Source organism: Doryrhamphus excisus, chromosome 20 (genome assembly GCF_030265055.1).
Source record: "Doryrhamphus excisus isolate RoL2022-K1 chromosome 20, RoL_Dexc_1.0, whole genome shotgun sequence".
In the NCBI taxonomy this organism is placed as follows: domain Eukaryota; kingdom Metazoa; phylum Chordata; class Actinopteri; order Syngnathiformes; family Syngnathidae; genus Doryrhamphus; species Doryrhamphus excisus.
In genome coordinates this window covers 6,468,411-6,483,233 of record NC_080485.1, presented here as the reverse complement: position 1 = coordinate 6,483,233, position 14,823 = coordinate 6,468,411, and the positions used below count along the sequence as shown (strand labels likewise).

General features: G+C 41.1%; 1 protein-coding gene across 7 annotated transcripts in view; it reads right to left on the bottom strand.

The window, feature by feature from the left end:
* Positions 1 to 723: 723 nt before the first annotated feature.
* Positions 724 to 14,823, bottom strand: part of LOC131107810 (uncharacterized) — a 37,733-nt gene continuing 23,633 nt past the window's right edge. For 5 of the 7 annotated variants that reach the window (XM_058058153.1, XM_058058154.1, XM_058058157.1 and 2 more), the window contains 16 exons: positions 14,435 to 14,626; positions 14,126 to 14,278; positions 12,785 to 12,996; positions 12,301 to 12,484; positions 12,041 to 12,196; positions 10,604 to 10,954; positions 10,342 to 10,452; positions 5,391 to 7,274; positions 3,753 to 3,830; positions 3,416 to 3,661; positions 3,250 to 3,341; positions 3,077 to 3,162; positions 2,929 to 2,992; positions 2,660 to 2,850; positions 1,479 to 1,604; positions 724 to 1,374 (listed from right to left, as the gene is read on the bottom strand). In XM_058058153.1, coding sequence (XP_057914136.1) covers positions 1,154 to 1,374; positions 1,479 to 1,604; positions 2,660 to 2,850; positions 2,929 to 2,992; positions 3,077 to 3,162; positions 3,250 to 3,341; positions 3,416 to 3,661; positions 3,753 to 3,830; positions 5,391 to 7,274; positions 10,342 to 10,452; positions 10,604 to 10,954; positions 12,041 to 12,196; positions 12,301 to 12,484; positions 12,785 to 12,996; positions 14,126 to 14,278; positions 14,435 to 14,626 — 4,347 coding nt within the window. In that variant the 3' untranslated portion in view covers positions 724 to 1,153. The remainder of the gene's footprint in view (positions 1,375 to 1,478; positions 1,605 to 2,659; positions 2,851 to 2,928; positions 2,993 to 3,076; positions 3,163 to 3,249; positions 3,342 to 3,415; positions 3,662 to 3,752; positions 3,831 to 5,390; positions 7,275 to 10,341; positions 10,453 to 10,603; positions 10,955 to 12,040; positions 12,197 to 12,300; positions 12,485 to 12,784; positions 12,997 to 14,125; positions 14,279 to 14,434; positions 14,627 to 14,823) is intronic. The other 2 variants (XM_058058155.1, XM_058058159.1) reach the window with 2 other exon arrangements.

Here is a 14,823-nt window from a genome sequence, read left to right as displayed (position 1 = left end):
TGGAAACCCAATAAATCATTTCCAGACACCCAATAATGTTAACCATCCATTTTCTATACCGCTTATCCTCACGAGGGTCTTCGGGTGAGAGGCGGGGTACACCCTGGACTGGTTGCCTCGGCAGCCAATCACAGGGCACATATAGACAAACAACCATTCACACTCACATTCATACTTATGGACAATTTGGAGTCGCCAATTAACCTAGCATGTTTTTGGAATGTGGGAGGAAAACCCATGCATGAAGAACATGCAAACTCGACACAGAGATGGCCGAGGGTGGAATTGAACTCAGGTCTCCTAACTGTGAGGCCTGCGCGCTAACCACTTGTTCACAGCCTTGTCTGTGCCACTTTGAATTTAACTAAACTTAATACAGTATAGTTAGTGTATGTTAGTATCCTGCACTGTCCACTGTCCACCAATCACAGGGCACATATAGACAAACAACCATTCACACTCACATTCATACCTATGGACAATTTGGTGTCGCCAATTAACCTAGCATGTTTTTGGAATGTGGGAGGAAAACCCATGCATGAAGAACATGCAAACTCCACACAGAGATGACAAACAACCATTCACACTCACATTCTTTTCATCAGTCCAGATCCTCTGTGAATCACAAAAAGCTTGCAAAAACAACCCTCCCCAAAAATCAATACAATACAGGTAGGAGTGAATAATCACAGTTCGGAAAAAGCAATAGTTTTGAATGTTTTATTACGAATGGTCCACGCTTAAATTTAAGACGTGTTCAGCAAACAAGCAGTATCAAACCGCAGACTTTTGTGTACAAAGAAAATAATTGGATGCAGCACACACCAAGTAAATGGAAAAAGGGGAGCAATTATGTGGAGCAATAATGTAATGAGTTTTAGTATTTTGTTGGTGTTATCACTTGGTTTTGCATGCAAATGTCATTTCTGCGTGCACTGCAGAGCTGTTTTGTACGTACATTGATACAAGACAATCTGTAGAGAAATGTAAGGCAAATGTGAAAATTAGACTCACTACATAGTGCACAAAAAAACTATATACAAACACACACACACACGTTAATCCACATTATCAAATAAAACTGTGGTAGCTCCGCTAAATATAAATATGGTCAGTAGTAGAAATGAAAACGTGTGCACTGCACATTTGACGCTTACACGTCCTTTTTGCCAAAGAACTTTTTAAAAACCGACTTGTTCCGAGGCCGCGGCAGGCTGGTGCAGCTCATCTGGCAGGCGTCCTGCTGCCATCCGGGAGCTCCAGAGGTTCCGCTTTCTGACGGCTTGTCTCCCAGCACCAGTGTCACACAGTAGTTGGACCCTCTTTCCAGGCCTCCAGACATCTGCTGGGTAGGCTTGATCTTCTGATACGTTGCTAGGAGACAACACAGAACATGAACATGAAGTGTCTTTTTCTCTCCTGCGTGCGCACACAGGAGGCATTAACAAGGTCAGGGAGGTTAATAAGTGTAAACTAACCAGAAGTGAAGGAGTGGGAGCGATGCTTGCTGCTCGGCCTATCTTTAACCAAAGGCATGGAAGAGGTGTTGTCTCTGCTTTCGCTCTCATGCTTACAGCTGCCATTATCATCATCATCATTATTATCTGTCGGGGAAAAGGTAGGAAATGAAGTCAGAAATTAAGAAAATTACAAATAATGAAGGAAAACATGCAGAGTACAGTAAAGCAATGTTTTGGCTCCCCCTAGTGGTAAATATCGCACCCGCATTGATCATATCGACGTGTTATAATAGTTGTCAAAATGCAACAAAGCCGGATTATCCTTTTAAATTCCTATTTTAAACGCACAGCTGTGTAAAACGATAACACGGATTCAGTGAGCAGCTTTATTTATTTAAAAAAAATGACGCTTTGCTAGGCTTACCTGCACATGCTAATAATATAAGGGCTCGGTTTTGATTGACACTGTCAAGGTAGTATTCATTTTAACATATTTTTGTGATCTACTGAGATTACCCTGTATTATTAATAAATTAATATTATATATATAATATCTATATCTATATTATATAATATATATTATGAATATATAGTATATAATATATTAATATATATAACATATATATAATATATATGCTAGGCTTACCTGCACATGCTAATAACATAAGGGCTCGGTTTTGATTGACACTGTCAAGGAAGTATTCATTTTAACATATTTTTGTGATCTACTGAGATTACCCTGTATTATTAATAAATTTATATTATATGTATAATATCTATATATATTATATATATAATATCTATATATATATTATATTACCTATTATATATTTATTATTTATAATATATATTATAGACAATAATAATAACTATATATATTATATATAATAATAATATATATAATATATATATAATATATATATTATATATTAATAATTAAATACATAAATATATATATATATATATATATATATATATATATATATAAATTATTTTAATTTAATTTAAATTAATACATTCAATATATGAATAATAATTAATAAAATAAATAAAAATAATAATAAATTGAGGTGCACTCAAAACTCAAACCTTGCACTTACTGTGTATGTCAGTGATAACGGTCATGATGATTGGACACCACATGATTTTTCCCGATGCACAGTGACCTAACCACTCTCTACGTAAGTGAAAATGCTTACTGCATGAGTGTCCATGTGTAGATGAGATGTTCCAATGCTCCTTCAAATGTCTCAGGTGACTCTGTGGCATGTGGCAAACCATCTCTTTGGTAGTAGGGTTCTTCTGTCTGGGGAACGTGGAGGGGACATCGTGCTGGGTGGAGCAGTAGCATTTGGCCAGACCATAGCAGCCTGAGCAAAGCGGAGGGCTTCTATAGGGACGGAGATGTGTATGAGTGTCACAACCAGAGGTGTTAGGTTGGGGGGGGGGGGGGGGGGTCTTTTCTTACAAGGCAACGGCCGTGTCTTCATCTACTGGGTTGCTTGATGATGAAGATGCAGACTGTCGTGGACCTTTTAAGACAAAACAAAACATAAGATCTCACATCCACGGTTACTTGAGTTGTCATTTTCGGGTAATCGGGTAATTCAGTTTACCCGTGTTTGCTTGTATTCCCATCATCCATTTCTTCATCATGAAGCGTGACGAAGCATTGAACAAATATTCCGAGCCGTCACGGAGCCTGAGTTGAATAAATAAACTGTTACCCGAAAATCCATATTTCATTAGGTGTGAAATCAATAGCCTTTCATTAATTTTACAATCTTACCTTAAACGGAAGCAGTTTGGTTTTTTGGTGTACTCTGGGGCGGGTGAACATTCGGCCCCAATGAGGTTCAGAGGCAGACCACATGCAGAACTCTGGAGGACAACACAGGCTGACCACTACAGTCCACTTCAATTATTCATGGCTTCTCCACATTCATTCCACCTACCCTTAGTGTATCCTTTCTATCCTGATAGAAGCACAAGGTGTGCCCATATAAGACCGTATGATACGAGTTCCAGCCTCTGGAGGCTGCCTGTGGAAATAAGATAAGAGCACGTCCTGCTGACTGGGGATTTTTACACTTGCTGACTTGGACAATGAATGGAACCTTTCTTTCTTTCTTTCCTCCAAGTTGCAGCTTTTGCTTCCTCTCAAGAGTTCCCTCCATACTTTGCAGCTCAGGAGTTTTACCCTAAAAGGGTTACAAAATATGCCAGGTTTATAGCTGTGTTCAATCCACACAGCCTCACATGTGATGCATTTAGAACTAGGTTCAATCTCACCGTGGTGCAACAGCGACCTCCTGTGGCTGTTGATCTGTCCTGCAGATCCATGACCTCAATGTTTTGAGCTGCCTGGTTCTGGTGAGAGGAAAATTCTCATTGACAAATGTTTCCAGTTCTTTCAGTATTGTTTCCACATCTCCAAGTACTCTATGTTTCCACTCACAGTCATGAACATGTTAGGTTGATTGATTACTCATATGTGTGAAGGTGAATATGAACGGTTTTGTATACTAGATGTGTTCCTGTGCCGTGCTTATCCTTGTCAGGTTAAGCAGTAGAAAATGAATGTACAATCCAGATCCGACCAGTGAATTTCTGCAAAGTAGGTTTCAATGTTAATAAATTGTATATTTTCATAGTTAAAGTATAGAAAACATGTTTATGACTTTCTTAATAAGTTATTTTTATATTTTTCGTCAACTATACACACTATTATTCTTTGTTTACACCACATTGCTAATGTGCAGGCTACGGGATCACTGCATAGCATAGCATGCTAGCAAGCTGCTATGTTCATTCATTCATTCATTTTCTACCGCTTATCCTCATGAGGGTTGCGGGGGTTGCTGGAGCCTATCCCAGCTGTCTTCAGGCGAGAGGCAGGGTACACCCTGCCAGCCAATCACAGGGCACATATAGACAAACAACCATTCACACTCACATTCATACCTATGGACAATTTGGAGTCGCCAATTAACCTAGCATGTTTTTGGAATGTGGGAGGAAACCGGAGTACCCGGAGAAAACCCACGCATGCACGGGGAGAACATGCAAACTCCACACAGAGATGGCCGAGGGTGGAATTGAACCCTGGTCTCCTAGCTGTGAGGTCTGCGCGCTAACCACTCGACCGCCGTGTCGCCTATAGAAAACATGTTTATGACTTTCGTGATAAGTTCTTTTTACATTTTTAGTCACCTGTACACACTATTATTCTTTGTTTACACCACATTGCTAATGTGCAGGCTACGGGATCATTGCATAGCATAGCATGCTAGCAAGCTACTATGTTCATTCATTCATTTTCCACTGCTTATCCTCACAAAGGTCGCAGGGGTTGCTGGAGCCTATCCCAGCTGTCTTTGGGCGAGAGGCGGGGTACACCCTGGACTGGTGGCCAGCCAATCACAGGGCACATATAGACAAACAACCATTCACACTCACATTCATACCTATGGACAATTTGGAGTCCCCAATTAACCTAGCATGTTTTTGGAATGTGAGAAGAAACCGGAGAAAACCCACGCATGGACGGGGAGAACATGCAAACTCCACACAGAGATGGCCGAGGGTGGGATTGAACCTGGGTCTCCTAGCTGTGAGGTCTGCGCGCTAACCACAAGACCGCCGTGCAGCCAGCTACTATGTTATTATTTACAAATTATTTATTCTAATCTTGGTTTCAAACAGAGTGGGGAAAAAATTCAAGATAAGAAGCCAAAACCTTACCACTTCCACACAGAATAGGAGGAGAACATCATATCGGATATGTGATGGTAATGTCATGTCAAGTGTCATCAATGTTTTGCGTCATTAGTGTCAATAGTGTGTCCTCCTTTTAGAAGGTAATACCTAAACATTAAGTCCATTTCTAACGAGTTAACCAGTTTTAACTTTTTTTTGACCAATTTTCACCTTTGAAGTGTCCGTGTTCTCGTCCATCTCCTCCAAACCCTTTGGCTCCTCTTCCTCCTCTTCTCTGTACTGGTAAATGTATTTCTGATTGTCAACAACATCTGGAAGCTTCACTGGATCAGCAGCTGTTTCGTTCCAAAAAACGGAGGTCTTGCCAACTTGTTCCCTATTTGGAAAGGCTGCCCAGGACCTTCGGTCTTTTATGGTCCGTGATGGGCCTGGGGGACTGGGCTCCTTGTCATGACCCAGGAAGCTCTGGATGTCGGACGGCAGACTGAACTCAGCCACGAAGAGATTGGGTTCTGAGGCCGTGGCCAGGTTTCGATAGAGCATAACTGGAGCTTTGCTGGGAGACAAGCTGGGAGTGGACTCAGTCGGCTGATCCAAAGATACGGATTCATCCTGATTAGGCTGGTAAATGATATCTGAACAGATACTTTGCCTGAAATTGTTAGTTTGGTTCCAGATGTCCTCCAGCTCTTCTTCTTCCTCTTCAAACTGTTGGTGGTCCAGGTGGACAGGTTCTTGGAGATCTTCACTGGCTTTTGACGGGCCCATGCACTCTGTCATCTTAGTGCAGTCAATACGTCGCACTTGGAGCGACATGAGTTTCCCGACTACACCAGTAATTTGGGGGTTATCGGAATAAGGTGCATCAGGACAAAGTTTAATGCTGCTGGAGCTGGAGATGCCAGAATCCATGGAGTCTTGACGAACATTCACAGCTGACTTCAGGCTGACAACCACATGAGAAGCTTGATGTGGACACTGTCCCGGGTTCTCATTGTGTGCACTTTTGTGGTACTTGTGTCCACTGAGATCCCGAATAAGCGTATGGACACTCGGGCACTGGTGCTTATGGGCAGCAGTCATGGAAGGGTGGGGTTGGTTCACATAAATTGGGAGCTGGGAAGACTGACAGGTGTCATCATGTCTAGTTTTACTCGCCGATGACATGGTTTCCCAGTCCTGCTCCGTATTCTCCTGTTGGCTGAACTTTTTTGCGGATAAGTCACTACCTGGGACCATCTGATCCTCATCTTCTTCTGGGGCAGGAGGAGTTGTGTTGAAAGTGCGGCCATTGTCAGGGAAGTCTTTCTTCAAAACTGTAGATGTTTGCCTCTCAGAGTGGATTTCAGCTGAACTGACCGACCCTGCATTGGCCGTGGAAGGTCGAGCTTGTTTAAAAGAACTCAAGGCTATGTGTCGGTGGAAGTTGGCATCTGGATCAATCCCAGCTCCCTTCTTAGACTCTGGAGGAGCAATAGTTATTATATCCGGAATACTGGGTATAAGGGTCATGTCCTTGGGAAGATCAAAACTCAACACGGAACCCAAAGAGAGGAATCTGCAGTGGCCCCTCCCTTGACTGGGGGTGGCCGGTCCCAGTGAAACAGCATATGGGGTAATGGTGTACTCTCCAGGGCAGTCTGTGTCAGTTTTACTCAGCAGTGGATTCTGCAAGTCAGCCACAGCATCAACTCCGTCCCCAAGCTGTGGTGCACATTTCTTCCTCCGACCTTCTTTCAGCGGCCATGTATGAGTGTCATATGGGATTGTCTCACTGGTGTAATGAGGCTCGTCTGTTTCCTCGTCCACCCCCATTACTTTTTGGATAGTATGCCTCCGAGTGTCTCTTTTTCTTTTTCTTTTTTTGCCCATTCTCTTAAGGCTGCTGAAGATGAAGCTGTTGCAAGTTTTCCCGTTCAAAGGGTGAAATGATACACTGGTCTGAGGGACAGGCATTGATGCGGATGGTGACGAGGACGGTGGTGAGATGGTAGGAGAGGATGTTGAGAGGCTCTTTTGGCGAGGCAGTGTGATGCTCTCATACACAGGAGCCATAGTCAAGTTGTTGTCCTTAACTTGCAAGAAGGTACTCACCTGAAAAACATAATTATATCAAGCATGTGAGTTAATATGTGAGTTAATTTATGGTAATGGCTTTATTTCATTTGAACATGCATCAGATTACAATTGAGTGCATCCCATAATGTCCAAAAGGAGTAGGAAGAAGCAAAGCTTATTAAATCCTACCCCTCCATCTGCTACTTTTACAATCAGTAACTGTTACATTTGTTCACTTCCTGCTTTCCTAATATAATTTAAGTTTTTTTTTTTATTTTAAAATGTTAAAATTTTTAAATTATAAATTTTAAAATTCATTTTAAATTGTAAAATGTTAAAATGTTAAAATGTTAAAATGTTAAAATGTTAAAATGTTAAAATGTTAAAATGTTAAAATGTTAAAATTTTTAAATGTTAAAATGTTTAAATTTTTAAATTTTTAAATTTTTAAATTTTTAAATTTTTAAATTTTTAAATTTTTAAATTTTTAAATTTTTAAATTTTTAAATTTTTACATTTTTAAATTTTTAAATTTTTAAATTTTTACATTTTTACATTTTTACATTTTTACATTTTTACATTTTTTAATTTTTACATTTTTTAATTTTTTGTCCCGTACCAAAGTACGAGGTGATATGACCATACAATCATGACTGGTTCAAGACTCTTCATCCTTGTATTTAGCAAACATCAACTACTTGTATTGTTTCTTGAATTGGCTCATCGTTGTGCATTGTTTGAGGTCCTTACTCAATCCATTCCATAGTTTGATTTCACATACTGAAATGCTATGGCTTTTTAACGTAGTCCTAGCATATAAGTGTTTCAAATGTAGTTCTTCCCTGAGATCATATTTCTCCTCTCTTGTAGAGAAGTATTGGATGACATTTTTAGCTAATTGGTTATTTTTAGCCTTATGCATTATTTTAGCTGTTTGAAGATGAACTATATCAGCAAGTTTAAGTATTTGTGATTTTAGAAATAAGGAGTTAGTATGTTCTCTGTAGGCGGCATTATGAATTATCCTTACTGACCTTTTTTTGCAGTACATTTAGCGAGTGAAGATTGCTTTTGTAGTTATTACCCATATTTCCACACAATAAGTAAGATATGGTAGAACCAGAGAGCAATAAAGAGTGTGGAGTGATTTCTGATTGAGAACAAATTTTGCTTTGTTCAATACTGAAATATTTTTGGCCACCTTATGTTGTATATTTGTTATATGAGGTTTCCAGCTCATATTTTCATTTATTGTGATCCCCAGATATTTTTACTTGAAAAAAAAAAAAGATCTCAAAATGCTTGGCCATAAAAGTGTTATTCCCACTGAGATATTGTTTTGCAGTCAGCAAAAACAAAACCTCTTTTATGTCTTTCACATAAACAGAATGAGAAGATCGAGAGTTTTGCATGCCCCACCAGGTACTTCATTGCAGTACACCTCACCTATCAATGCAGATGATATAAAGGAGGAATAAGCTACGTATATTCCTTCAGTAGTATCATTTAGAAGCCCAAAGTTCAATCACACTGAGAAAACTGTGGCCAATCACTGACGTAATTTTAAAGTTCAAACACAACATCTGTGTACAGACATCTGGAACTGTGGTGGGGGAAAAACATCTAAACAACTAAAAATGGAATTTGATAGGAAAGCCAGTTGCTTATGAAGCTGTAATTAAAACTAAAAAATAGGAACAATACAATTAGTTCTGAAAAATATTGGCTGTTTACCAAGGGTCCAGAAAATATTCACGAATATGTCATTACTATATTCTTTGGCTTTTATCATCCCCTATATGATCAAACCTTTTGTCTGTTATTTTAGGAAAACCTTGGGAAAATCCGCCTTCAGCTGCCACCCAGCTGGCTCTGAACTATGTGCTTTTATAAATGTTACTAAGGGGGGGTCTACATGTGTTTTGTGGACATAGAGAAGCCCTTTGACTGTGTTCCTTGTGGAATTTTGTAGGGAGTACTTTGGGAGTAATTCAGGCTGTTCATTCCCCATGTCAGAATTTGGTTCGCATTGCCGGCAATAAATCGGACACCTTTCCAGTGACGGTTTGATTCTTGTCATTACTTTCATGGACAGAGTTTCTATGCAAAGCCTCAGGGTTCCATTTTTTGCGGGTTTTTTCTGCTTTGTGCAGATGATGCTGGCTTAATCGAGCCGTGACCCTGGTTGGGAAGAGAATCAGCACCTCCATGTCCGAATCTATGGTTCCCACCCGGAAAACGGTGGCATGTCATCTTGTGTTCGGGGATGATTCAACCCCATAACAAGGTAAGAAGCACTGTCATCTGGGGAACCGAGTAGAAACGCTGCTCCTCTGCACTGGGGGGAGCAAGATGAGGTGGCTCAGGCAGGATGACTCCCAGACACCTCCCATTGGGAGGTGTTCGGGGCATCTCCAACCAGTAGGAGGCCTCGGAGAAGACTCAGGACACGTTACAGAGACTATGTCTTTGGACTGGCCTAGGATCTGCTGGGTTAGGGTTGGGGTTAGCCCCTGCAACCCGATCTCGGATAAGCGTCAGGAGATGGATGGATGGCTGTATCAAAATACATAATGTACTGCAATGCATACACATTACATTACACATATCAGTAAAATGCAGATGATGTTGTTAAAATGTAAAATAACACTTTCATAAAATTGGTTATAAAGCATACATATGTTGCTGATTGGTAATTAAATATTTGTACCTCATTAAATACTATTACGTGTATACAGAATATGCATTATAAAAGTAACACACCTCTATTGTCCCCCCTTTATATATCACTCCAGTAAATGCTCCTCATTAAAGTCGAATTTATTGGGTTCTGGTTTGGTTGGCATGCTGTGTAAGAGAATAATGACAATGAAATCATTTTGTTTGGTTGGTTTTCTTCTAAAAGTCACATCAACACAAACCAAACTCATAGTGTGAGTAAACTATATATCAGATATTAAAACTCAAACACAGCCTTCTGTCTATTAGACAACGGAGCAGCTGTACCTTACATGGTTAAGAAGATGATGCGTCCCACAGAAAGCAACTACACACAGCATGCAGTCCCAGCGCATGCGATGCCAGTTCACACCCTGCAATTTACCTCGTTTGCACTCTGCCGATAAATCTTTTTCTTTCGCGTTAAACTACCCAAAGTATTTTCCAAAAACCCTTGGCAGCGCTTCCAAAAGTTTTTACAGGCAGGCACAGTGGGCTAAAGGGGAAGATCAGGATAAAAGATAGTTAAGAAGGCCAAAGTACAGAGAGAGAAAAGGACAAACAGCAGACAGTCAAGAAGAAAGATGCGTCGTTGCTGTCGCTGTCCAGCATACCAAAACGTAAACAAACACAAAAGGAGTACTTACCCTATGGAGTGGTTCCGAAGTTACATCCACAACCTCATCGTGTCGAACGGGACAGTTGAGTACTTGAACCTGGCTATCTCCTGTGTTACCAAAACTTAGGATGAGATTGACCTCGCCCCCCAAAGAGGGACTACCGGGCTCTTTTACGACCATGATGGAAGGCGTGGGGGACTCTGATTGCAGGAGCTCACCCTCCCATTGGCCGATACCTTTCATGACTTCATAGGCATCCTCTGGGTGCTGCTTATATCCAGGGAAGGCTTCTGAGCTCTGGTTGTTTGCTTCTGTCTTTAATTTGCTTTCTTCAGAGTTGGCATTTGGAGCCTGACAGGACTCGTAAGAGTATATAGCCTGTAAAGGAAGTTATAGCAATTATTGTCAATATTAGGTACAAAGTTACAATCATGCTGTACTCTTGAACAGATAGGGTCTATCGTTTTTTTTTATAGTATAGATAGTATTGTTGATCTAAATGCCCTTACATCAGGGGTCTCAAACATGCGGCCCGCGGGCCAAATGTGGCCCGCAGGACACTATTTGAGGCCCCCGCCTTGATATGAAAGTTTAATGTTAGTGCGGCCCGCGCAAGTTTGATATGGATGCTGTATGGTATCATGTACCCAGAAAAAATTATTACGTTTGATTAATGTTTATGTTGAAGGTTAAATAACTGTTAATAGTTATCCTCCCTAGCCGTGTGGAAGTGGTAAGTTTTTGGCTATTTAAGTTTAGAGGAAATAACTTGAAGGCTACCGTTTAGGTCGCTAGCTCTCTAGTTTGCGAGTTAGCATGTGTCTCAAGACCCTGCAGTTGCGCAATATGTTGTAAATAAAAAGAGTATAAATGTGACTATAGTCGTGTTTTGTCATGTCTACAGGGCTCTAATAATGCTTTGTTCATTTTAATCTGAAAAAAATTATTTGTCTACCCACCAACTATATGTGGTTTAAGTTTTTATTACTTGCCGTTTTATTATTATTATTATATTTATTTATTACTGATTGATTGATTTTCTTTATTCTTGATTTGTTTATTCATTTTTCATCTTATTTTGTGCAGAAAAATAAAAAGTAAGATATTTGAGAACATTGGAATGTTTTATCAGAGCTTTTATTGTAGAAAATCGGAACCAAAGCAAAGTTTATTCATTTTTCTGTTTTTAATAAATGTTTTTTTTTTGGAAAACCAGCTCCAGTGGCCCCCAAGTAATTTGAGTTTGAGACCCCTGTGGTAGATTGTGTAGAGAAGCGCCCGTGTGCTGTGAGTGCCCATATGGAGGTGTGTACTTGTGTGTATACATTCATATAAGTGTGCATAAGTGTGCCCGTGTGTGTGTGAATGATGTGGTCTATCATAACATGAAGTGAAGGCTTTTACGGTCTGTGTGTGATTTTATGCACATTGAGATGATGACAAAGTAACAATTTGTAAATGTACCTCTGATAATGGCGAGTACAACGTGGCCTCAGAATAAACGTTATCAATTGAGTGCTCCTGTGTACTCTTCTTGTGGAGCCACTCTTGTTTTTTGGCTCTCCAGTGCAACGAAATCCACCCAAGCATACTCTGCAATTCCTCCATGCGCTCTCCTACCTGAAAGACATCACTGTAGGTCAGTCAAAGTGGAAAAAAAAATATCGTAGTGATATTTTCAAGGCACAGTATGAGTCATATAGTACTTGTATATCTCAGCTCACCATCTGAGACAGGTGGTGTTCTTTGTCTAAAATGTTTCTCCCGGTTGCTGTCAGCTCATCAAACTCCTCAAATTTTTCTTGGATTTGGATATCGAGCTCAGTGGCCAGCACACTCGGTCCATCTTCCATCAGATGCAAGGAAGTGTCTGAGAAAATGCACGACCTGGTGTCTTCTGTCCATGAGCTATCCACAGAAGGGAGGATGATGTAAGACGTGTTGGAAGAGACAAGGAACAGAGCTGTGAGGAAAGTCATTCACAAAACATGAGAATACCCAGACCTCCACCCTGAAAGGATATTCATCTGCTGTCAGACTCAGACCAGGAAATATGTACTAACTTCCTCACCGCGTCCCATTTCACTGGGGACCTGCGCTGGACTGCAAGAACCTTGTGTTCTTTACTGTTTATAAATGTCCACACAAAGTGGATTATGACTGGAACATCTGGCCCTGAAAGGGGTCATACCCCTGTGCCTTTCTTACATCATGGTGAGGTAGCTCCTGAAGAAGTCTTGGAGATGACAAAACTCTTGCAGACGTGATTTGATCTCCGTCACGCTCTTTCCCAACTCTGTCCAGGCCTGCAGTGTTTCCTGAATCTTCACCCACGGTACATGTGCTCTCTCTTGTTCTTTCAAACAAGAAGCCTGTTTCTCCATCTCCTTCACTTTGTCGCTGAGAACTTCATAGTCAACCTATGGAGAATCACAATAAAAGTATTATCGTAGCTCATTATTTGGCTGTTTTACATGAACGTGCTCCAGCTGTAACGTTATCCATGACTTCATCCCCATAGCTTATACGTGCTCTTCAGCAGGAGAACATATGGTCTGCATATGTTCGATTGCGCTGTAGCGAGCTTTCTTCCTTTTGACGAAGCAGTAATTATTAATGTTATAGGTTCTCTGGGAGCAGTACTTCATCATCATTGATGTTAGGTCATTCCTGCTTCAATAGTATTAATGCCTGTGTGGCGTGTATGTGTGTTTGTCCATGACCTGTATTATTCATTAACGTTCATATTTACATGATACACACAGGAAGTCAATACTTGACTATACTAATTATATACTAACTATACTGTATTAAGTTTAGTTAAATTTAAAGTGGCACAGACAAGGCTGCACGGTGGATGAGTGGTTAGCATGCAGGCCTCACAGCTAGGAGACCTGAGTTCAATTCCACCCTCGGCCATCTCTGTGTGGAGTTTGCAAGGGTTTTCCTCCCACATTCCAAAAACATTCATTCATTCATTTTCTACCGCTTTTCCTCACGAGGGTCGCGGGGGTTGCTGGAGCCTATCCCAGCTGTCTTCGGGCAAGAGGCGGGGTACACCCTGGACTGGTCGCCAGCCAATCACAGGGCACATATAGACAAACAACCATTCACACTCACATTCATACCTATGGACAATTTGGAGTCGCCAATTAACCTAGCATGTTTTTGGAATGTGGGAGGAAACCGGAGTACCCAGAGAAAACCCACGCATGCACGGGGAGAACATGCAAACTCCACACAGAGATGGCTGAAAGTGGAATTGAACCCTGGTCTCCTAGCTGTGAGGTCTGCGCGCTAACCACTCGACCGCCGTGCCGCATTCCAAAAACATGCTAGGTTAATTGGCGACTCCAAATTGTCCATAGGTATGAATGTGAGTGTGAATGGTTGTTTGTCTATATATGCCCTGTGATTGGCTGGCCACCAGTCCAGGGTGTACCCCGCGTCTCGCCCGAAGACAGCTGGGATAGGCTCCAGCAGGAGGATAAGCGGTAGAAAATGAATGTCACAGACAAAAGGAAGGCCATACAATCATCTTCCTCTTACCTCCAGGTGGTCGTGCCTCTCCTGCAGAGCCTCAAGGCCACAATGATCAAGCTCACACTGGACGGCCATGTCTGTCTCCTTCTCAAGGATGTCCAAAGTGAGATCCTTGCAGCAGCAGAGACATTCCTCTATGCATCCAGCCAGTCTGGTTTGCTAGTGTAGCACAACATCATCATAAGAATACATGCAAATTCATGTTTCAGATCATGTCATGAAGTTCTCAACATGGAGAATAGTATTGGTTATAGTACCCAGAATACATCTAAGGAACCATAAATGCACAATCTTCTGCAAAAATGATGACTTTACCCTGCTCAGTAGTTCCTGTAAATCCTGGTCATGGTTCTGTGACCGTCCTCTCTCCCTCACAGTGTCATTGAGCATCTCCACAGCTTCTCGTAGTTCTTTCACAGGGTCACCCATGCCGTCCATGAGGTCACCCCCACCACTGCTTTGGAGTCCCAGCAAGTCAGAAGGTGATGAGCTCTTACTGTGGAGAGGCTATACACCCAAGCGTATTTATCAATGGATGTATATTCACCCTGGATGACAACTATTGACATGTTGAATGACTTGCTTTTGGAGCAACAGTCAGGCCAAAACTTAAACTTAATAACTCAAAAACAAAAGCAGCACAAACATTCATTTTACGTGCACTAAACAGCACAAAACAAGCACAAAAAATGACACCACTTTGG